The sequence below is a fragment of the Magallana gigas genome, chromosome 1 (genome assembly GCF_963853765.1).
Source record: "Magallana gigas chromosome 1, xbMagGiga1.1, whole genome shotgun sequence".
In the NCBI taxonomy this organism is placed as follows: domain Eukaryota; kingdom Metazoa; phylum Mollusca; class Bivalvia; order Ostreida; family Ostreidae; genus Magallana; species Magallana gigas.
Window position 1 is genome coordinate 75518555 of NC_088853.1, and position 24618 is coordinate 75543172.

Here is a 24618-nt window from a genome sequence, read left to right on the forward strand (position 1 = left end):
CGGCCATTTTTTGCATAGCGCCGGGGTGAAAACATTAAAGAGCATTATGGGACGTAGACAAAAAAACTTGTTTGATGAACTGTAGGTTTAGCTCGTTCTTTTTCCCGCGCACACTGGTTCTTAGATCTCGCATCGCTCGCCGGCGCTGCGCGCCGACGAGCTGCGCTCGCTTTAAACTATCCGGTCAATTTCGTTTTAATTATACAAGAAGTTAACTTATACGTAACTCTTCCATCGCCGAAAATTGAAAGAATATCGTATGTTTGTATCTTTTAACATATGAAAATGAAAATGAAAATGAATCCCCCTCCTTCCCTTTAAAATAGTATATAAATGTCGAGGATGATTCGGACAAACGAAAAAAGTTTAAGCGCAGCAAACAGATAAACTATCCGGTCAATTTACTTTATATTTTGCACATAGTTTACTCACAAGTTGACCTTTCAGTGAAAAAAAAAGAAACTGTACATTTGAAACATTTCCCCCGAGACTCATTAGGTCAATAATGTAAAAAAAAAACAGATCCTTTAATGTCTCTTGTCCAATGGGATATTCTACTCTAGGATAAGGACAAAATGAACATATAGAAGAAAGTATAAAATATTTACAATTCTCTCCATTACTAAAACTAAATCAAAACTGATGGCATTTTAGATATTATCAATCATGAAGACTTATACCATTTTTTTAACCTTATGATACGAGTGCCTATTACAAAGTGATCATTGAACAATTATATATGATTGCGCCCATGAGAAAAGGGTGCTTATGACATTTTTGACAAAACAGAGAAATAACATCACAAACATATGACGTTGCGTCATAACGTCGTCTGAAAAGAGTAAAATTTATAAAGCGTCATTTTCATAGCTTATTGTTTTTATACCCTTTTTAAAATTAATTTTCACATTTTTTCAAATAATCTTTTTTTATACTTTATTTGCACACAAATTTGATTAACTACATGTATTTCTATTTGTCCCGATGCTCCAAATGGGCTATGTTTTTTGCTATTCATTTGCTATTAATTTTAGGTGTCTGCTTCACCTTTTTTTGTTTTTTTTACAACGCATTGATATAAACTTATTTATTTTTTTCACAAATAATTAAAATTATCTTATTTTAAAGATAGGAAATCATTATTCAGACCACATACTGTAGATTCATTATATTACGCGAGTACTATATTCTGCGATTCAGCAGTATCCATCAAATCGCGAGAACCTAAAATCGCGAATGCCGAATTTTAGGTTACATATATAAAAAAAAAAGCGAGATTTTAAAATAATTCGCAAGATGCGCTTCTCCCGATATTAATTCCTTTAAACAGGAATCTACGCTAATAGTGCGTTGATTAAGAATGCATAAAAAAAGAAAAGAACATAGTGCGTTGATTAAGAATGCAAAAAAAAATGAACGTAACAAATACAGACTATAAATACATGTACATGTATCTTCTTTATTCAGCAAGTACCATTGCTAATATTGTTTTAACGATGTACGACTTTTTAATTTATGCTTCATATATGTTCTATAAATTAGCTTTTTTCCCGAAATCATTTTCTAATAGATTATTAAAAAAGCAGTAACTAGAAACATTTCTGGTTGAACAAGCTGAAAAGAACACTGTAAATAATCTATTTTTAAAAAAAGACCACATTTACATTTACAAAGTGAATCTGATATGCCATTTAAAAATACACAGTGTATTTCCCTTACGTTTGGATTGGAAATATGCAACTTTCAATTTCCTGTGAATACACGTAGCGTGTTTATGCGTATTTAGCACAAATATATACGTCATCACGCATTTTAGTATATTTATTATTGTGAGATTGAATTTAACGTTCGAACTATTTATCAAGTGAAAAATAAAGGTTAAAAATAAACATTTATCTAAACTTTATAACCCTTATCTATATGTGGAGGTGTAGTGGGGAGGGAGTACTTAAATACTGTGTTATAATGGTATTTTGTTATTCTTACTCGCAGTTCTTGCATCCTTCCTAAACAGTTGGAGCAGATTCTGCGAGTTGGTATTTTTGCTATTGTAAATATATAAGAAATATGACTGCCTCGACAAAACTTGGGTAGTCCCTCAAACCTTTGTACATAATTAAAACAATCATATACCGATGAAAAAAACGCAAATAGAGTCATTCCTGACCGTTCGATCACCGTAATGCTGAACTAAATGAAAACTGACTTTGAAATGTGCATCTGTTGTAAAAGCGTTTGTTTTTCAAGCGTCCAAATTAAAATCTTTTAGATTCGTCTGCAAGAATTACATTCTCATGTTCTTCCTTGTTTAAAGCGTCCAAATTAAAATCTTTTAGATTAGTTAAAAAAATGAAAAAGAATGTGCTTTTTAGGTAACATTTTGTGTCTGATTGTATTCAGATTTGTTTGTATTGTTTGAAATAAGTAATTTGTAATGTCAATAAACGTCATTTGTGAATATTCTTAAACAAATGTTATCTCTTGTTCGTAATGCAACCTAACGTAAACTAAATTATATCGTTAACTTTTATAGATATAAACTTTACGCCACCTAATGAAACAAAAGGCCAATGAGCCGCATCGCTCACCTGATTAAAATCAGCCATACCCTTAACCTACGCATCGTCGAAAACTCATATATACATATTTGCTGTTTCAGTGGTTGTTAGGTTGTTAGGATGCTTGGATACTTATAGTATTGCAAATGTTAAAACCACGAATTTCTAATTAAGATTATATAAACACTTTGCCCACATATTCCCACATTGATTTTTGAATTTCTCTTAAAGGGGGATCATGTACAAATTCTAAATTGTATTCCTATATACTGTAATTATCTCATTGAGGTCACAGTCCAAGTAATTTTAGAATTAAAAAAATCACTCCTAGCTATTTTAATGGCTTGATGCCTTGCAAATACCTTCAAGAAACAGACTGAGACTGAACATGGCGGTTGGCTTTGGCAATTTCACATGCAGATTCAACTTTGACTTAAGTTTTCAGAAAATACGTCGGTTTTATTAGATCACATGAGTCACCCAGGTGACCTAATGCAATTAGTCTTCATCCGTCGTCGTGTGTCGTGCGTTAACAATTTTACATGTTTATCTTCTTTTTAAACACCACAATGCCAATTGCTACCATTTTTTGGTGTGAAGCATACAATTTCATGATTTCATGATCCAATTACTTTACCATCCCGCAATACTTACATCAAAAAAGGTCCGACAGATACATATTGTTGATGCATGTACGGTAAATGAAAACCGGTATATTAGCTTTCTGCTACAATACTTTTACAAAGTATAGCCTTTTAGTTCCTCATAAGTATAATTTAATTGTTGATTTCTACTGATTTTTATCATAACTTGTGAACCCTTTTTCTGACTCCCTGGTGATAAAGATTTAAACAAACTTGAATTAACTTATATCAGAAAGATTAGATTTTGATATCGCATAATATTTGGTTTTCAGAAGATTTTTGTAGTACCCAATCTTACTTCCACCCTCTCCAATTTTTCTTTCCCTTTGAAGTAATCTGACTTTTCATTGAAACAAACCTGAAATCTTAAGTATGTTATGGGCTAAGTGTTTCTGAAAAAGAAGATAAAATGTGATGACGACGACAATGATAACAATGATGTCGATGATATACAAAACAAATGTTCATCAGAAAAGTCACTTTAACGTTTGGCTAATTGTTTTACTGACACAATATTTGTTAAAATAATCATATCACTGTTATACATTATAGGGATGTAAATCATAATTCAAACAGTTTAATATAAAAAGAATGGAGAATTATGTTTGGAATAATATCACTAAAAGTTTTCAAATGAAACAATATTCTTTAATTTCATTTTTAGAATCCCTTGGATTGTACTATTTAATGACGAAAGATGTCAAATTCAAAGTTTAAATTAACTGGGGAAAACACAAACCTGGCTCGTGTGGCTCAGCTGATATTGGGTCCATGCACTAACGTACTACGTGATGTTCTTAGGAAGGAAATTTCTCCGTCCAATTTGGAAACGAAAGTCAGAGCTTATATTGCTAAAACGAAGAAACCACTGATCAACCAACACCAAGAGACACTCGTCTACAGTAAAGATTACTTAAAATTCGATGTTACGTTACTGTACTTTTTATTACGGAATATGTGCTCGATCCAACCGCATTCAAACAAATGGGGAAACAACCCACATCCCGGAGATAGAAGTGTGTCAGGAAACATCGAACGGATTCGTCTGATAAGAAATGAATATGGGCACAATTCGGAAAGAAATATCTCCGATACAAACTTTAAAATAAAATACAAAGACATTAAGGGCATTGTTAAAGAGTTGGAGAACTACTTAGGTAGTTCTACTAAATACCAGGACGAAGTAAAGGAACTGAAAACTTGTACCATGGATCCTACACAAAGCGAAAAAAATATCAAAGAGCTTCTTGACCTTCATAAAAAAATAAAAGATATTTCAGGTATTTTTATTTGCGCTGATAAAAAGCAAGAAAGATATTGTTGAAACATAAAAAAATATGTTTCACACATAATATTATTTTACAGAGGATGTCGAAGAAATAAAGAAGACAGTTCTTCCTTGGAATATAAAAGGTAAAATGATTAATGATTAATTGAATTTTAATTGAATTAAATTGAAATTGAAAACAAGAAAAATATAATAAAAAATTTAAAATTATATGTAACCAGCTTCATGAAAAAACGCAAACACATTATAAACAAAACCCAAAATACAGCAATAGGTTCGATACGAGGTTCATGTTAAATGCAATACAACCTACACAATGAGAATAAATGGATTGATATCCTCATTGTTGCATGTAATTAACATGCTTCAATACATATAATGTTCTTATATATTGTGGGCCTGCTTTAAAATGTGCTCATTATGCTGTAACGTTCCAATTCAGTTTAAAACACCTGACACCATCACCACCCCTGTACACATTTTTTGGAAGTATGCTTAATTTCTAAGAGGTAGTAACAATTATAACATGAAATCAGAATATTAAGGTACTATGCATCCCCTACAAATAGACTCTTAACGAAAGAGAGATAATTAATTGTTAATGAAAAAATATGTCATAGCGCCATCTGATATCTGATATCGTTTACGTCATCCGCCTGTTAAGAATTATGACATAATGATATGACACCATAGTGACCATTTGCTCTATGATGTGCATACGAGAAACATAATATATATGTCAAACATGTTATTTATGAATAATAAATAGCTTAATAACATACAATTTTTTACAGTCCCCTTATTTCTACTGACGTTATTTTATTTATCCTCTTGTTCCTATGGCACCACTTACCCATTTGTTGAGGAATATCATAAAATCTTTTCCTTCAACAAAATTGCTGACCTCAAACAAAAAACATTAGTAGCATGCGACTATGGTTATTAAAACGATCCAAACTATGGTAAACCCCTTCCATGCTTTGTTCTAAGGCATTTATAGCTTTCCCTAGAAAACCCGCTAAACCAGGAAACTTAAATATCGTTTTTTCTTCCCCTTACACACACTTATTAATCATGGATTACCCCTTACCTTGACAATGTAATCTCTTTATCGGCAATTCGCTGACCTTCTGCTTAACCTCAGATGAAACTTAATACTGCGATTATTTAAACATTCGTGTTAATCAATTGTTGTTGATATGGAAATGCAAAACGTGTTTCCAATTTAACGAATGTGTAAATTTATTTAACTCACCTATGATAAAAGCTTTAGTAAGCTTTTATGAATTAATGTACCCGTATGTCACTCTATCTGTCGGCCTGTCTGTCTACTTTATAACTTTTTTAATTTCGACTTCTTCTTCAGAACTTCTCAACAAATCTTGACAGATAGCATAACTGGGTAAATATGGATTAAAGTTTGATAAAACAAATGGTCACGACCATCTCAAAGAGAGATACTTATGAATACTTATGAATGAAAATATGTTTGTATTTTTAAAAGTCTTCTTATAAGGGTTAGGGTTACGATTAGATAGACCAGAGAAGCCAAAACAGTTAAAGGAAAATTCTCAGGTAAGGAGGAGTCTTGTGTATTATAATCGAGATCCCCGGGGTTAGGGTTGGACAATTACACTGTATTGTTGGGGTGTTAAATTTTTATAGAGGGATATTAAGAGACACATCCTCAAACTATTTTTTCAAAAACCTATTAGGCAGACAAACTACAACTTATGTGGAAGCATAGGTAGTGCAGACCAGTTTGTTGAAATCAAGATCCACGGGGTAAGGTAGGACCACAGTGGGGCTCGATTTTTTTAATGTAAGAATATCTATAGAAAACTCTTTAAAAATCTTCTTCTCTTAAACCATTTGGCCAGAAAAGATAACTTGTGTGGAGGCATCCTCAAAAATTCGCATTCAACAAACCTTAATAAAAACCACAGTTTCAATCAAATTTATAAATAATAGATACCCAACAATCTGTCACATGCAAGTGATCTTGCAGTTTTTGTTATTGATATATCACTGTTTAGCTTTATTTCTGTCAATGTTGATACTAGTATGTTATAAATACTAAACACTTAATGTAAAAACAGCAGTTAACTAATGAATTCAGCAAATATTGTTTGTTTAAAACAGCTAATATTCTATTTATTTCTCTTAGATATATATGGGAAGGACGTTCTTAAATGGAAAGAAGATGACAGTTTTTTTGTTGAAACTCACAACTTCCAAGCGATGCTAAACAAAGTCAGACAACAGCCGTTCGTGACGTTTGTTGGTGTCCCAGGCTCAGGAAAAACTGCTTCAGCTCGCCACATTGCTCTTATGCTGCAAAAGAAAGACGGGTATGAAATATTACCGACCAAAGACATAAAAGACATTGAAACGTATTGTGATCCTCACAATCCACAAGTGTTTGTTATTGATGATGTCCTAGGTGTGTTTGGGTTTGACATGAATGAATTTGAGAAGCTGTCCATGTATAAAGCTAGATTAAATGAACCTCCGATGCCAATAACCAAGGTTCTTATGACATGCCGGGAGGTAATTGTCAAACATGAAGCTTTCTCAAGATCCATTTTGTCAAATGAAAACCATGTAGTTCGGTTACACAGTGAAGAGAATGCTTTAAATGATCAAGATAAATATGATTTATTTTCAAAATACAACTTAAATAAAGATTTGTTTTCAACGGAAACTTTGTCAAAAATATCGAAAAGTTTTCCATATCTATGCAAATTGTTTTCAAGAAAAAAAGAGTTAGGTCATTATGGGCCACAGTTTTTTATTTCACCAGTTCCATGTATATTAGAGCTTCTGGACGACATGAAAATAAGAAACAAGTTTCATTATGCTTCATTAGTTTTATTAATGACCAATCAAAATTCATTGTCAGAAAAAGATTTTAACAGCAAAAACACGACGTATTTTGTTGAAATGAAGTTCCAGGTTTTAAAGAGATGCAAAGTCGACCCTATCACCTGTAGTTTTTACTTTATTGATGCGTTGACTGAAATGGAAGGGACTTACACCGAGCAACGTCAAAGGGGGTTTACATTTATTCACGATTCAATGCTTGAAATAGTCGCTTATCATTTTGGTCGTCACTTTCCAGACCTAATTTTGCAATATATGGATAGTGATTACATCGCTAATTATGTCAAACCAGAAAAATTCAAATGTAGGAAACGTAAAATAGAAGAAGACGAATTAGAACAAACAGTCGATACAATGGAAGACAGTGATACAGTTGCCGACGAAGAATATGTGCATGATTTGTGTATAGAACTTCAGGAGTCCCATTACCATTTACTTGCTGATCGTTTTTTTGAAGATATACATAAAGGCGAGTTGATTAATGTTTTTGAAAACGAAGCGTTAACAAATCCGTTGGTGCTTCAGAAGTTTTTGGATGTGATGAAAAGTAAGCCTTATTCAGAGTTGCTCACCGTATTTATGTCAGAGTTAGAAGACCAACAAGTTAAACAAACAAAACCATCTGAAGAAGATTATTACTCGACCATGAGCTATAATTTGCTCATGAATTCAAAATGGAATAACAAAAATCAGTACGTTACCACATATACTCGTGCCATTGACTGGGTTATATTCTATGGACACAATCGAATTTTACAGTGTATCATAGATCAGATAATAAGAAACACAAACACGGTCAATGACCTTTTTCACACTCCGTTTAACATTCGATCAGATGACTTTTGTACTAAAGTACAGGGCACAGATTGTAATAAAAGAAATGAATCAGATATCGATGAAAACAGTGCAAAGAGACGTGATGTGTCAGAAGATATATCATGGTCTGATTTATGCTTCGAAAGAGGCGGTCAATCTTTTGACACCAAAAAAGTCTTTATTGAGAAGCGCCGCCAATTTTTTGACACCAAAAAAGTCTTTATTGAGAAGCGCCGCCTTCTTAATCTTAGTTGTTATAGTGGTGACCTTCTGACTTTCCAAACTTTACTCCCATATAGTGATAACGATGTCCTTTTTTCAGGATCATGGTGTATACACGAAGACTATTATGATGATGATGATGATGATGATGATTGGAATATTCATGATCCACCAATTGTTGTTGCAAGTAAAACTGGACACTTGAATATACTTCTTGAGCTGTTAAGCCTTGGTACAAATGTAAATGACGACAGCTACTGTGATAAATCACTGGTTGTTGCATGTTCAAAAGGACATTTAGATATATTAATTGAATTGTTAAAACACAAAGCAAATGTCAATACAACAGATTATAATATGACCCCACTCATTGTCGCGTGTTTAAAAGGGTATTATGATATTGTACTTGAATTGATAAAACACGGAGCAGATGTCAATATCAAAGTTTCTGATAATTCACCCCTTATTGCTGCATGTTCAGAGAGACATCTTGATATAGTACTTGAATTGTTAAAACACGGAGCAGATGTCAATATCAAAGTTTCTGATAATTCACCCCTTATTGCTGCATGTTCAGAGAGACATCTTGATATAGTACTTGAATTGTTAAAACACGGAGCAGATGTCAATATCAAAGTTTCTGATAATTCACCCCTTATTGCTGCATGTTCAGAGAGACATCTTGATATAGTACTTGAATTGTTAAAACATGAAGCAGATGTCAATATCAATGTTCATGATAATTCACCCCTTATTGCTGCTTGTAATAAGGGGTATCTTGATATAGTACTCCAATTGTTAAAACATGGAGCAGATGTAAATTTGGAAGTTTTTGATTCAACACCTCTTCTTGCTGCGTGTTCTATAGATTTTTTTAGAAAGGGAAACAATCTGTTAAGACAAGGTGAAGGTGTTGATACCGGATATTTAGAGGATAAATCCAAATATGCTGCATGCTCATATGTCCAGTTAGATATGATACACGAACTCTTGAAATATAAAGCAGATGTCAATAAAAAAAACTGTCTAGATTTACCTCTTATTGCTGCTTGTTCAAATAGATATATACATATATATACTGTACGAGAATTGTTAACACATGGCGCAGATGTCAATCTGACTAATACTTATAATTCCCCACTCATCGCTTCATGTAGAAATGGACGTTTTGATTTAGTACTTGAATTGTTAAAACATGGAGCTGATGTCAATTTCACAGTTGAAAATAACTCCCCACTTATTGCTGCGTTTAGATGTGAGACTAAGAGTTTAGATATCATATCCGAATTACTAAAACATGGAGCAGATGCCAATCGCAAAGTTTCTAGTTATTTACCACTTTTTCGTGCATGTGCGGCAGGACATTTAGATATGGTTCGTGTGCTGTTAAAACATGGAGCAGATGTGAATGACATGCTTTCTGATAACTCTCCACTTCGTGAAGCATGTTCGAAAGGACATTTACATATAGTCCTTGAACTGTTAAAACATGGAGCAGATGTGAATGGCAGGGTTTCTAATAGCTCTCCACTTTTTGTAGCACGTTACTACGGATATCGAAATGTAGTCCATGAACTGTTAAAACATGGAGCAGATGTGAATGACACGCTTTCTGATAACTCTCCACTTCGTGTAGCATGTTCGAAAGGACATTTACATATAGTCCTTGAACTGTTAAAACATGGAGCAGATGTGAATGGCAGGGTTTCTAATAGCTCTCCACTTCTTGAAGCATGTTACTTCGGATATCTAAATGTAGTCCATGAACTGTTAAAACATGGAGCAGATGTGAATGACATGCTTTCTGATAACTCTCCACTTCGTGCAGCATGTTCGAAAGGATATTCACATATAGTCCTTGAACTGTTAAAACATGGAGCAGATGTGAATGCCATGGTTTCTAATACCTCTCCACTTCTTGAAGCATGTTCAAAAGGACATTTAAGCATAGTCCATGAACTGTTAAAACATGGAGCAGATGCCAATATTACAGTTTCTGAAAATTCCCCACTCATTGCTGCGTGTTCAAATGGGAATTACGATGTGATAAATGAACTGTTAAAACATGGAGCAGATGTGAATGCCATGGTTTCTAATACCTCTCCACTTCTTGAAGCATGTTCAAAAGGACATTTAAGCATAGTCCATGAACTGTTAAAGCATGGAGCAGATGCCAATATTACAGTTTCTGAAAATTCCCCACTCATTGCTGCGTGTTCAAATGGGAATTACGATGTGATAAATGAACTCTTAAACCATGGAGCAGATGTCAATATGCTTGTTTCGGGTTGGTCACCACTTACTGCTTCATGTTTAATTCATTATGATGAAATATCATGTATGTATTACCAAAGAAACTCTGCCGAAATCGTATATACTAAGAACAGACTAGATTTATGTTCGAAAGTGCATTTGAATATAATACGCGCTCTCATAAAACATGGAGCAGATGTCAATGGCAAAAACTGTATATATTCACCTCTTCTTGCTTCTTGCTTAGAAGGTCATACGAATATAGTTAGTGAACTGTTTATACATGGAGTAGACGTCAACAAAGGTTCACTACTTACCGTGGCTTGTTCAATAGGTCATTTGAATGTTGTAAAGGAATTGATAAAACTTGGAGCAAATGTCAACATCACAGTTTCTGATAATTCACCACTTCTTGCTGCTTGTTCAAAAGGTCATTTGAATGTTGTAAATGAATTGTTAAAACATGGAGCGGATGTTAATATCACAGTTTCTGATAGCTCACCACTTATTGGTGCATGTTCAGAAGGGTACTTAGATATAATACGTTTACTATTAAAACATGGAGCAAATGTAAACATCACAGTTTCTGGTAATTCACCACTTACTGCTTCATGTCTCATAGATTATTGGTATATGAAGCATAATTTGTCAAACCGAACAGCATATGCAAATACCATTTCAGATGATACATTATTTCGTTTATCATGTTCAAAAGTTCATTTAGTTATAATACGCAAACTGTTACAGCATGGAGCAGACGTCAATGTAAAACACTGTAAAGAATCACCTATAAATGCGTCTTGCTCACGAGGACACTTGAGTATAGTTAGTGAACTCCTTAAACACGGAGCAGATGTCAATATCATAGTTAATGATAAGTCGCCACTTATCACAGCTTGTCAAAAAGGACATTTAGATATAGTGCATGAATTGTTAAAACATGGTGCAGATGATGTCAATATAATTGTTTCTGATAATTCACCCCTTATTGCTGTATGTACAAAAGGACATTTAGATATAGTTCTTGAATTGTTAAAACATGGGGCAGATGTCAATCTCACAGTTTCTGATAATTCACCCCTCATTGCTGCATGTGCAAAAGGTAATTTAAATGTCATTCTTGAATTGTTAAGACATGGGGCAGATGTCAATATCACAGTTTCTGATAATTCACCCCTTATTGCTGCATGTGCAAAATGGAGTTTATATGTCGTTCTTGAATTGTTAAAACATGGTGCAGATGTCAATCTCACAGTTTCTGATAATTCACCCCTCATTGCTGCATGTGCAAGAGGTAAATTAAATGTCGTTCTTGAATTGTTAAGACAAGGGGCAGATGTCAATCTCAGAGTTTCTGATAATTCACCTCTTATTGCTGCACGTAAAAAAGGACATTTAGATGTCGTTCTTGAGTTGTTAAGACATGGGGCAGATGCCAATGTTACAGTATTCTGATATTCCCGATACATTGATGCTTGTTCAATAGGGACGTTTATGTGTAGTACGTGAACTGATAAATCATTGAGCAGATGTAAATATCACATTTTCCGCTACTTGCCCGCTTTTTGATGTTTGTTCAAGAGGACATTTAGATATAACACGTTAACTTAAATAATAGAGCAGATAAAAACATCACAAACTGAACTGATTCTCTTCTGATTGTTGCATGTTCAGAAGGATATTTAGACGTAATATGTGAACTTTTAAAAATGGAGCAGATGTTAGTAGAAGAGTTTCTGATGTGTCAGTATTTATTGCTGCTAGTTCAAAAAGTTGTTTTAATATAATATTTTAATTGTTAACGTACGAAAAGTATAGCATTTGTTTTATCTTTCTGTTAAATCTGTCTCCAAAAGTCAATAAGAAATTATATGTGTACTGTTAAAGCATTGTTTGTGTGTTGTTTAAAATGATACATCGTGTTTAAAGTACAATTTCAATTCGAAATAAAACTTTGATTGAATTGTTTTGAATAATAAAATATAAATGTGTATAGTTTTATTTATACGATATAAAAATGTCATCGCAAAGTCATAAAATTACGTATTTTCGAGGTTTTTACTTTAGAATAAATGGCACGCTTTAAAGTTTGAAAAAGGCCTCAAACAACTCATTATTTGGGGACAAAAAATATATAACATATGCTTTTTTTTAACTTTTATAGCAAATTTAGAAAAGTTTACGTCCATTTAGAATAACTATGCTGTGCTTTTTTGTCTCTAGATTTAAGCAAGGCATGCGAATTAAGATGCAATGAAAGTTTTGATTTGATAGATGGAAATCACTTAAAAATGTTATGGAATTGATAACCTAAAAGTAAGAGCAAGTTAACAGCAATTTAACAGTATATTCTTAATGTGGTTCCAACATTAAAAAAAACTCATGTGTCCCGTTAATTGATTAATTAGTCAGAAGACATAGGCTCTGATACAAAATAAAAGTTAGATTCTCATGTCATTTGTTATATCATAAAATTACGTTGATGACTCTCTGAAGAGCTATTGATAAAACTGATCGCACATTTATATCATCCAATATTCTAAACAGTTGTTACTTACTTATTTAAAAAATATCTTTAAAAGGACTAAATTATAAAGTTATTTCAGACTATCCTTATTATATATATTTTCTGCAAGGTTAGGGGTTGGGTTTGGGTTATGGTATGGGTTAGAGTTAGGGTAAGGGTCGCCTATCAAAAAGCACACTTTTTTAACTAAAAGGCAGACTTTGTGTAACTTAATGGGAAAAAAGGTGTTTTGTAACTTAAAAAAGTGGGCTTTGTAACTTAACTAATGTGCTTGTAACTTAATTAGTTTTAATCGCAAATTAAAGTTTCAGGGTTTGGTGATTCATACTTTACAGTGTAAAATTTACACTTTAATCTGTAAAATTCACAGTTTAAATTGTAATTTTTTTTTACACTTTAACGTGTAAAGACACCTAAGTCTATAATTCACAGTTTAAATATGTAAACGTCACACTTTAAAATGTATAATTTACAGTTTAAAGTGTTAAAGTTACAACTTAAAGTGTATAATTCACACTTTAATTTGTAAATTTTATACTTTAATCTGTAAATTTACACTTTAATCTGTAAAATTCACAGTTAAATATGTAAAATGCACACTTTAAAATGTATAATTTACACTTTAAAAAGTAAAATTCACACTTTAAATATGTAAATTTTTTTACACTTTAACTTGTAAATTCGACACTTTAGTCTATAATTTTGACACTTTAATCTGTAAAATTCACACTTTAATCTGTAAAACCCACACTTAAATCTGTCAAATTCACACTTTAATCAGTAAAATCCACACTTCAATTCGGTTTAAACTCTCTTATTGAAAAGTGTCATCTCCTTTTTTTGGTCCCCATGCCATTCCTTGGGGACCAATGCAAGTGTCCAAAGTTCAAAGTAACAGATAGGGAAATTGTTTAAAACTTTTTTTTCATAAGGACGACGATGTGTTTGATATGCAAATACGCTGTATTCTCATTTAGCTTTTTTTCTAAACTAACCAAGAACACTATGACATTACGATAGAGGGTCTAAGTTCAAAAATATAAATAGATCCAAAAAAATGAATGAATGTTGGTATCCTCTCAAGAAATTCAATGCACACTACGTGATATGACAACACAAGCATCATTGCACTCATATAAAAGAAATTTTCCCTTTTTAATAGGCTCTAAGCCTAGTATGTCAAACTTTTCATTTTTCTTATTTTATGTGCAAACCGAATTATTGTTTTTAAAGGTTTATTACAATTTTGGGCCATTGAGTAAAAAATTGATTAAGCCCACACCAATTTGATTTCTTGGTCTTCGGATTTTAGTCAAAAAAATATTAGGGCGAGCGAACGATTTAATAATTTTAAAATTAAAATACTGAAATTTGAAAATTTAGGAGCGACATAAAAAAAAATAGAGGCGAGCGATTACATTTTATTTTAAAATATCATTATTTTCTTTGAAATACATGTAAAAATCATTATTACACTGTACTAAAACCACTGTGCAATGTCTCAGATTATACTTTCACACCCTATTAGTCAAAACTAGAATTATATAACAATAATGGTGCAAAATATGTATTTTGGGCACATGTATACAATATGAACAGTTTTTACCGGTACCTTCGGACAAAATAATGAAATCAATTGTTAGCAAAGAATGCACACTGTTCAATTTGTTACAATTTCACTTCATCATGAACAACATTCAACAGTTTATCTTCTGCACCTCATGGGCAGAAATTTTTTTCCCCATGTTCTTGCATCTTTGCCATTATTTTTACAAATCTGGCATATGGGTCTAACAATAGAATATTGCTCAAATAAGCCAGAAATGTAAGGGTCTGTATCATCTAAAAGACTGTCAACACTTCCGCAGTGAATACAAACTGGAGGTAAGTAGTGATGTAAGGAGGTTGAGAAATAACTTGTTTCCACTTCTGTTGTGCAGTTTATGGCCTCACGAACAACCATACCTGGATCTTCCACATCCTCTGCTACCATGGGGTCTCCACATGTGTATACATGATCTTCCTTTAAACGCAGCAACAGTTCCTCCTACAAATACATGACATCATGAAAAAAAGTTTCACAAATCTACTTTAATATCACCTTAAATTTAGCGTAGTTAAAAACTGCAGATACTGAAGGCCTCTTAAGCTTGCTAAACGAGACAGTGAAGCCACCAATAACATACAATACTAATAACTTACTTGTTCACGGGTAAGCTTTTTATCACTGTAGACACATCTTGGTTTTGAACACTCTCTACATACAATAACATCATGAACTTTTTGGGTCTTAAATATATCTCGGTTACGCCTGTCGTTGGTAGTGGCAGGATCATCCTGTACTTGAGCACTCGGCCTGTATGTATCGCATGTTACCTGTCCATACACTTAATAAATTTGATAATTTTAGAATCATATATTATAACCCATAAACAAAGTACCTGAAATTAATTCAATGCCTTATTAACATGAACGATTTTCATGTTCTTTTTCATTTTATCGGATCTTAATATGTTTCGGAATCCTTTGAATGAAAAATTATGCCTACCTCCTCAAAGGTTTGATAATGGCCCTCTCCACCAGGAACAGGGTCAGGCAGAAAATGCAAACTCTGGAATTCAGCAACAGGAAGCCTTGGGGGGTTAATAACTGTGCAATAGGCACAGTTATTGCACTTTTTCAACTGGAACATGTAGTGACTACTCTTTCCATGGTCTGCCAAGAAGGTCTGAAATTATAATGCAGGTGTTACTGGTACATGTATATAGTAATTTATCTCTATAATAACTGTTTTGCAAAAAATAAGATATTAGTGTTAAACTTCTCCATGGATTTTTTCTCTACTCATTGATAGCTATTTTTCAAATATCAAAGTACTATAAAGAATTCCATGGTAATGGTTTTGAAATTTTTCTTAATATATTACTATAATTACACTATTAATGATGTATTTTTATATTTTTTGATCAATGGTGAATACATGATACTGTACAAAATAAATCCTGAAGAGTTCAGTAAATTTACCATGGTCTTATTTACCTGCAAGTTCTTAACCTACGTAAATCTCCCGTAGACATGTCAACAGTGAGATTGGAATTAAAGACCTGACCAACAACATCAAGAGAGGCTTGAATGTCTTCATCTGGAATGCCTGTGTATACTTTTAAATGTTCATCTTTCAGTTTCATTCTCTTGAATCGAGAGTTAAGATGTTCAATGACACTCCCAACAGATTCAGCAAAAGCATCTTTGAAACCAGTCTTAATGTTAGCCAAGTTACGCACAGCACCAAGTGTAGATTTGTGTTTGACAGCATTTTCATATGTGGGTTCCATTTCTTTTCTTGCAAGAGCAACATGTTGCAGTGCTAAATTTAAAATTGACATGCACCTTTCTGCTGGATTCATCCAGCTGTGGTTTGGTGCAGTTTTTAGAGCAACTAGCCTGTCAAGGTCAAGTTGAATAAACAGTTGAACAAGGGATAACTTGACAGTTTTAAATGTCACTCTGTGGTCTTGCCCACCATCTGTCACCAAAAAAAGAATCGGAGTCTTCAAATCAACACTGTTTTCAGAATACTGTTCACGTATTATCTTGGTAAGTTCAGATGCATGACAGTGGGGTGTTGATGGCTGAAAAACCTTATCCTCCGTTGTAATGTAAACATTTCCTTTAAAGAAACTGTCATTACTGTTTCAAGGTATCCAAGATACAAAGGCTACAGATGACACTAGACCTGCTATGTGAAAATCATGGTCGGTACATACTAGTTTTGGACCATCTGAATGAGTCAGCACTTTATTATGCCCCCTAACACCAGTACTGATAGGTATTCCTGGCTCCCCAACGGGAACAATTGCTTTGTCATCTAAACATACTAGTGTAACATCATCCCGATTACTAACGCAGAACTCCTTCAGATATCTCAATGAGGTAGCTACATACCTTGCGAAAACATGGTTTACTCTTGCAAGTCGAGTTTGCACACGAAATTTCACATTAAATCTACCAGAATACTTTAAAGCAGTCTTTTGAAACGTACTGTTTGGTTGAAACTGTAAGCGAACAGTTTCACTGCATGGAATTGGTGTGCCATTTGGTAATCTCTTTGAAACTTGATTCCTGAAAACTTCAATTGATATTGCCATAGGTAAGTAAAGTTCTTCCCCATGTCGCCTTTCATTAACTGGCATTAACTGTTCATCAAAGTATTTACCCATTTCCTCAAAGAAATCTCCGTATTTGGAATCAATATCCTTTCCGTTTAAAGATCTGTAATCAAGTAGAAGAGAGGGATCATCACCATTAAGTAATATAGATGCTACATGCTCATCAATTTCAGCTTGTTCACTAGATTCCCATGAAGGTTCACAGCCAGTAAGATCAAAGAATATGTTTCTCAGCACAGATTTCGTAGTCTTGACATTCTTAAAATAGCGGTTTATGAACTGCTTTCTCATGGACCTTGTTGAAAACTTTGGAAGTGATTTGTTGATTTTGTTAACAATTTTGATATTTTTTGTTGAAACCTCTGGATCATTGCTGTCATCTCCAGGTACTTTCCAAATAAAGTTTGGTACTAATAGAACCACCGAATGCTATTCTATACAGCATCACTGGCACATTTAATTCCAAATTATTAATGTATTTCCTTCGTTTTAGTCTGTTTTCAGGTGTGTAATTATCTAGATCTATGAACTGAAAACTCTCCACACATTTCACATCTTCCTCTAGAGTCTTGTATACGCTGGAATCATCTAAACAATTTTCATTTTGAGGTTTCCCTGGTATATACTTTAGGGATGTGTCCGACTCAAGTGAGCGTGGAGGGGAACAAGATTTTCGTGAATTTTTATGACGAGTATTGTCTTTGTCTAATCTTGTTTTGTATTGAGTTAAGGTGGCAAGAAGTGATTCCATGTCAGAGGAGAGTTGCTTGTTTCTAGAAAAGGACATTGATGGAAAAGATAATGCTTTTGTCAGATCCATCGAGAGTTCATTAAGTCTTTCTGATTTTATCTGTGGTATTCTGTGGTGCAATTTTTTAAATTCATTGTATCCATGAAATGTACAGAAACAGCTAGGAATCGGGCAACTACTTTCCTTGAATTTTTCATGGGCATGATCTATATACCATAAAGAATTTCTCAAGATCTTGAAAACAAAGTCAGCTGTATCCCTAGAACTTTGTGTCCACCCAAAACCCTTTGAGGCCATCCAGTCTATTATATCACACTGAAGAAATGCTCAATGTAAATCGAGACTTTCACACGCAGTATAAAAAAGCTTTGATTTCAAGCGCAATCATGACTAAATAAAAAAATATAAAAGTAAAAACCGAAAATTGAAGCGAAAAACGGAACGAAAATTTCCGGATGCGGGATTTATTTTTTAATATTATTTTCTAAAAAGCCATAAGGAACGTGCGCGCGGATCCGGCGACCATAAAAATCAAATTGGTGTGGCCTAATTGTAACATAATAATTACTTTGTACTTTCTTTTCGGTACAACTAAAAACGAGAACTAAATGAAAACCGAGAAAATTTACAGCTAAAGGTCTTTTTTTGAATTTGACAATTTTAACACGTTTAAAGTCAAATTTCATTGGATATCACAGAATCACAAGTATCGCATTAATGATTATTCAAGTAACTTATTAAAATTACATTGATGCTTATGATATCAAAGGTGCATCCATGAAAATCTGAAAGATTTTTCCTGGCCTGCACGGAGGCTGCTGCTTCTGTAATTTGGGATTCAAAATCGCTTAATATATCACCTACGTTAATTCTCTGTAATTTAGCAATCGTGGAACTGTTGTACTGTAAAAATGGTTGTAGAGAATATTCGTTAAGGTCCATGGGGAGGTAATGCCAGCTTTGAAGTAGATGGAAAAGCTGGTATATTTTTCACCAGATCATTTGTAAGATTTTGGTCCATTGCCTTTCCATTGTCTTTAAAAATCGTGACGCTCAGACCAAGACCCTAACCCCCAGGCGGGGTTCGAAGTTTTTCATAAAAATACGTAGGAAAAATGTTTTAAAAAACTTCTCGAGAAACAATATTTACACAAGGAAATTAAGTGAAGATTTTATATTTTAAAAATTGGGACCTGGACAAAAATGGGTCCCCAGGCGGGATTTTTACATAGAAATACGTAGGAAAAATGTTTTAAAAGTTCTTTTCGAGGAACCACTCTATGCCAATATTGACACATAGGCTTAAAAATATAGTGATGATTCTAAATTTTAATAATTGTGACCCCCTGGACCAAAACGTGGTCCCCAGGTGAGGTTCAAAGTTTAAGATGAAATGCCAAAGTTTACACAAAAGCTTGTATATCAGGTGAATAATTCGTGGCCCTATATAGAACAAGTGAAAAGCTGTCTATGTGACAGCAAACCGAGTTTTCTTTTATGTAAACTGTATCCAAAATCCATGTCAACCCTGGATTGATAAACACTACCTACCGTAGAGTAAAAAATGACTGAGTTCAAAAGTAAGTATTTTTGTTCATGCAAAATGCACACCTCTGGTATACGTATAATTGATCTTTTAAAGAACAACTTCCTATCTTGAAAACCGTTGGAGGAGTTATTCGTACAATGAGGGTACCCTTTATGCAATATTTTGCCAAAAATGACTGAGTTCAAAAGCTGGTATTTTTTTCATAAATAATTAGAAATCAAAATCCTAGCAACATGCATACCTTTGATATATCTACAATTGATCTGCAAGAGAACAAATTCCTATCTTGAAAACTGTAGGAGGAGTTAATCGTACAATGAGGGTACCCTTTATGCAATATTTTGCCAAAAAATGACTGAGTTCAAAAGCTGGTATTTTTTTCATAAATAATTAGAAATCAAAATCCTAGCAATATGCATACCTTTGATATATCTACAATTGATCTGCAAGTGAACAAATTCCTATCTTGAAAACTGTAGGAGGAGTTAATCGTACAATAATGGTACCATTTTGGCAGCCCCGCTCTTTTCATCACTTAAATAACGGGAAAACCTGGTTAAAATGTTTTAAATTTTTTTTCTCAAGAACTACAATGCAACAATTTGTGAGATTACTGTACAAACATCCTTCAATATTGTAGATTCTACATTAATAAAGCTATGACCACTGAACTAATACTTGGGCCACAAGAGGGTTTCAAAGTTAAACATAGAAATATGTTAAGGAGAATATCCAAAAAAAATTCTTTTTAAGAACTACGATGCTAAGTTTATTACTGTGCAATCACCCTAGAATAGTGGAGACTCTAAATTGTTAAAGCCAACCATAAACCACGGACCAATACTGGCACCCCAGTTAAAATTTTTTAGATAGAAATACCAGTAGCGTATGCTTCGAAATAGAATGTTACAAGGAACTGTTCAGGTGAGCTATGTGGCCTGTGGGCCTCTTGTTGAACCATTTTGCCATTCTTGTTTTCAAAGAACAATAACTCGTACCGACCGTGTATTTGTGACCGGGTATAAGAGTTGATATCCCCGAACGTGACGGACAGAAACCAATCATAGCAAAAAAGAACAAGGGACGTTATTGGCCAAAAAATGCCGTGTTTTAAAATCTTATGATACCTACCATTTTTTAAAGCCAAGAATAAACAAAACGCAATGGTATATTATTTATTTATATAACTTTAGTGTAAGTATGATATATTTTACGTTAGACACGGCGCCTTTTTAAAACGAAACATCGACATTTTACGAAGCCTTTAACGCGGCGTCATAAACATGACGGACAGGCTTAACCGGATTTTAACACAACCAAACATTTCTCTTATTTTTTAAATTTATTTTTGGTATAAGTATTTATTTCCAAACTTTCCATTCCCTTTGTTTAGAATAAGAATTTCGTACTCACTAACCCGACATAGTTAGGAAATCCGTACTGCAGAGAAATACTCGAAAGTCAGTAGAGGTAAATGAATATATTATTTACATCCACCAAGTATGATTCCCTCTATTTTATTACGAAAATGGATTGTACATTCATAGCGCTGTTGAAATGGACAGAACTGAAATATAAACGATCCAGTTCTTACTAGTTTATCGATCGGTCGAAACCTTCAGCAAACTAAGAAAAATCCCGGACTACACGAAATAATCATGGTGATTTTAGAATCAAATTCCAATAGGAGACGATTTGGCTGTTTCTTATACCTAACGTACTGATGTACGTAACAATAATTTTGTTAATTTTTCTGACTTTTTTCACCCAATTTATTAATTTGTTGATAGAAAGATGTAAATATAAACAATAAATTAGCGATCAATGCAGAGAAAAACAACGCGGGTAATGTAATTTTTTCTGCAATGTCGCTACCTTCATTTACCGCATGAATCACCATAGAAAGCATTTTATTGTTTAATATCTTACTTATACTTTGTTAGTATCTTGATTTTTGTAATACACAAACAACTATAACAATCGACGCACGTGGATAGAACAATTTAGCAACTTTATAAATGCGGGAATTTCACAATTCATCCATTTACCAACCGGTACAATAATATACAAGAAAACTGATTAATTAAACAGATGAATAATATATTTTAACTTTTAGAGTATTAAGAACGAGCACAGGTCAATGCACTTTCTTTTCAATCTAATTACGCGTGCTTTGTATAGATAAAACCAATTATCAATTATTTATTTTTCGGTTGCAATTTATTTCTTTTTTCCTTTTGGCTTCTCTTACGTATAGAAAAAAAAAATAAACCCTCTTTCACCGGTAAAAACTGCGTGTTACGCCGAGTAACTGTCAGTGTCGGATCGCGTTGTTTGAATTACGTTGTTAAAATGTGCAATTTTCTAATACTTTCTGCTAAAATTCACATTGTTCACAGTTATTGACCGTCACTATTTTCAGTATATGAATTTGTTATGATACAGAAAATAAGTATGTTAAATATAAAAGTGGTTAATGCATTTGGAAGGTTTTAATTTCAGCAAAGATTATTCATATTTCTATATATTATAACGATTTTTGGAGATCATTCCATGTTTAGGGTACACTAGTGACGTCATAATGAAAAATAACGTCATTTTGGTGCCTGTTGAATTTAGCCAGTATCGAACTTAGTACAATGCACCACATCAAAAAACAAAACTAAGACGTTAAAAATATGATAAATGTTGCGGCCAAATACGGCTAATAACGTCCCTTGTTCTTTGGCAATAAATAAGCAGAGTTGGGGTAAAATATATTTTTCGAGCTACATGTACAGAACTCCAAGATCTATTTGTGGAATTATACTGAATTTAATCTCATATTTTAATTATGATATAAATGGTTTTCACAAGTGATCTATGAAAAAATGACAAAAACAAACAGTCAACCAACTCAAAAATCCAGAAAACGAAATACAAATTTATAGTAGAGCAACACGGACCTCCAAAAAAAAAGGTAAGATCAGGTGTCTAGGAGGAGTGAACATCCTCTGCTGACCGGTTGCACCCTCCGTGTGCTCCGTGTCACAAATGGGCATGTCATAATTGTGGTAAATGTCAAAATCGGGAAAATGGCATAATCGGGGGAAAACGAAACGTTGGTATTTTGGTTTGTTTATGATGGTCAAAATACAAACTTTGAGTGAATACGGACCTCCATTACACATTGGAGGTATGATCATAACCAATATAATATAACTAAAACACTCTCGTTCTCTACATTCACTCATTAATATAAAATTTATCTTAAGTAAGATAGTACTTAAATTACATATATTTAATAAAAATAATTCACAAAGTATAACATACTATATAAGACTACTAGATAAATAGTTAGTCGGGTTGACGAGCTATGAAGCAGACATCAACCGTCTGTCTCGGGTAGCGTCTTGATATTTATTTTCAAAGTTTGTGCTAAAATTTAGATTATATAAAATGACATGCGCAGTCACTCACTTAAACCCTAAAAACTAGTCTTACACACCGATTCATTCACCGATTCACCAGCCAAACGTAACCTCTCGTATTACTATCAAAATATGAATGAATGTATGAATAAATGGTAACAAATGAACAACGGTACATGAAAACATGAAATGTTGAAATAAATGAAAGCAATTATGATGATTTATAAACTATAATAATTAATCCATTTACGTATAGGAACTGTAAGTCAAAACCTTATATGCTCGTGTTATTAGTCTTTATTATTATCATCAGATTAGAATCTATTTTGTTTTAAGAAAACTGCTGACGACACACTGTTTTTTCGACCAAAAATTGAGGAGCTCTTTTAAAAAAACATTTCATACAAATATCTTCATATGATAACTATAAAAACAAATGACATCCCCTGCCAAAAAAAAAACCTTAATCGATACCTGAAGGACTTTGTCTAAGCAGAAACCATTCCTGTGGAAAACCAGACAAAAAAGAGCTCAATGACCATGTTCCAGAAGTAAGCCTTCTTCAATAAGAATATAATGGTACAGAGGGGCTAAAGACAAGGTTGGGGAATGAACGTTTATGTAAATATTCATGGGTTGTGAACAAATGCATTTATGAGCAATTTTATTAATTCTATTTTTACTTTAAAATCGGCCTGAGATTTGTTTTAAGGTCTCTACAAAATTTAACAATAGTAACAAAGTCATTTGTAAAGTCCTGATTTTACCCATCAACAAACTCTTTCCTAACTCGATAAACAGGAGTATCTGAAATTGTTTTTTCTACTACTATGTAGAGATTTATTTTTCATTTATCAACCAAACTACACTTGCTCGGTTTAGCCAAAAATCTAACCAAAACTCTGTTCTCTACAAAAACATTTTCAAACCTAACCTTGGAATCATTTTTTGCCTATATCTTTTAGAATTCCAGTGTTTATTTTGTTGTTGTAACCAAACTGTAATCTGCGTCGCAGCTTCTGTGCACAGTTTCCCTTACCTTTTTTACTGATCCTGTGAATCCTCAAGTCCCAAATATGCGTCAATGACCAAACGAGGGTGCCATCCAGACATGAGATAGTGAGGCAAATTCCCTGTTGTATCGTGTTTAGTTTCTTTACAGCCCAGATCCAGAGGCAAACCATAAGTCTTCCGATCTTGTTTCTGTTTAGCGTCTATGGTTTCTAGCAACTTCAGTAGAATCTAATAGAATCTTAATAGAAAGTTCAATTACTGCTTCTATGTACCCCAAATTGGGCAAACTATCACCGCTTGCACCATAAACATCGAGATGAAATTTTGTAATCTCATGCAGGTCTTATCATCATATCTTGTAAATCTTTAACAGGGCTTGAATTAGTTTTCTCTCTTAATTGCCCTGAAATAGAAGAGACTACTCCTTTGAGCTATTCGGTTTTGTTACCTTGTTTCTTTTCAAGATTTTCTCAATTCTTGTGATAGCCTTGAGAAGTTTATTTGTAGATTCTGTGCTGTCTTCTGGTGATCTGG

At 33.4% G+C, this 24618-nt stretch overlaps 1 protein-coding gene across 1 annotated transcript; it reads left to right on the forward strand.

The window, feature by feature from the left end:
- Positions 1-9782: 9782 nt before the first annotated feature.
- On the forward strand, positions 9783-12673 carry LOC136276270 (ankyrin-1-like). Its single transcript, XM_066087827.1, has one exon. The coding sequence runs from the start codon at positions 9783-9785 to the stop codon at positions 12117-12119; it is 2337 nt and encodes a 778-aa protein (XP_065943899.1). The 3' UTR covers positions 12120-12673.
- The last annotated feature ends 11945 nt before the right edge of the window (positions 12674-24618 follow it).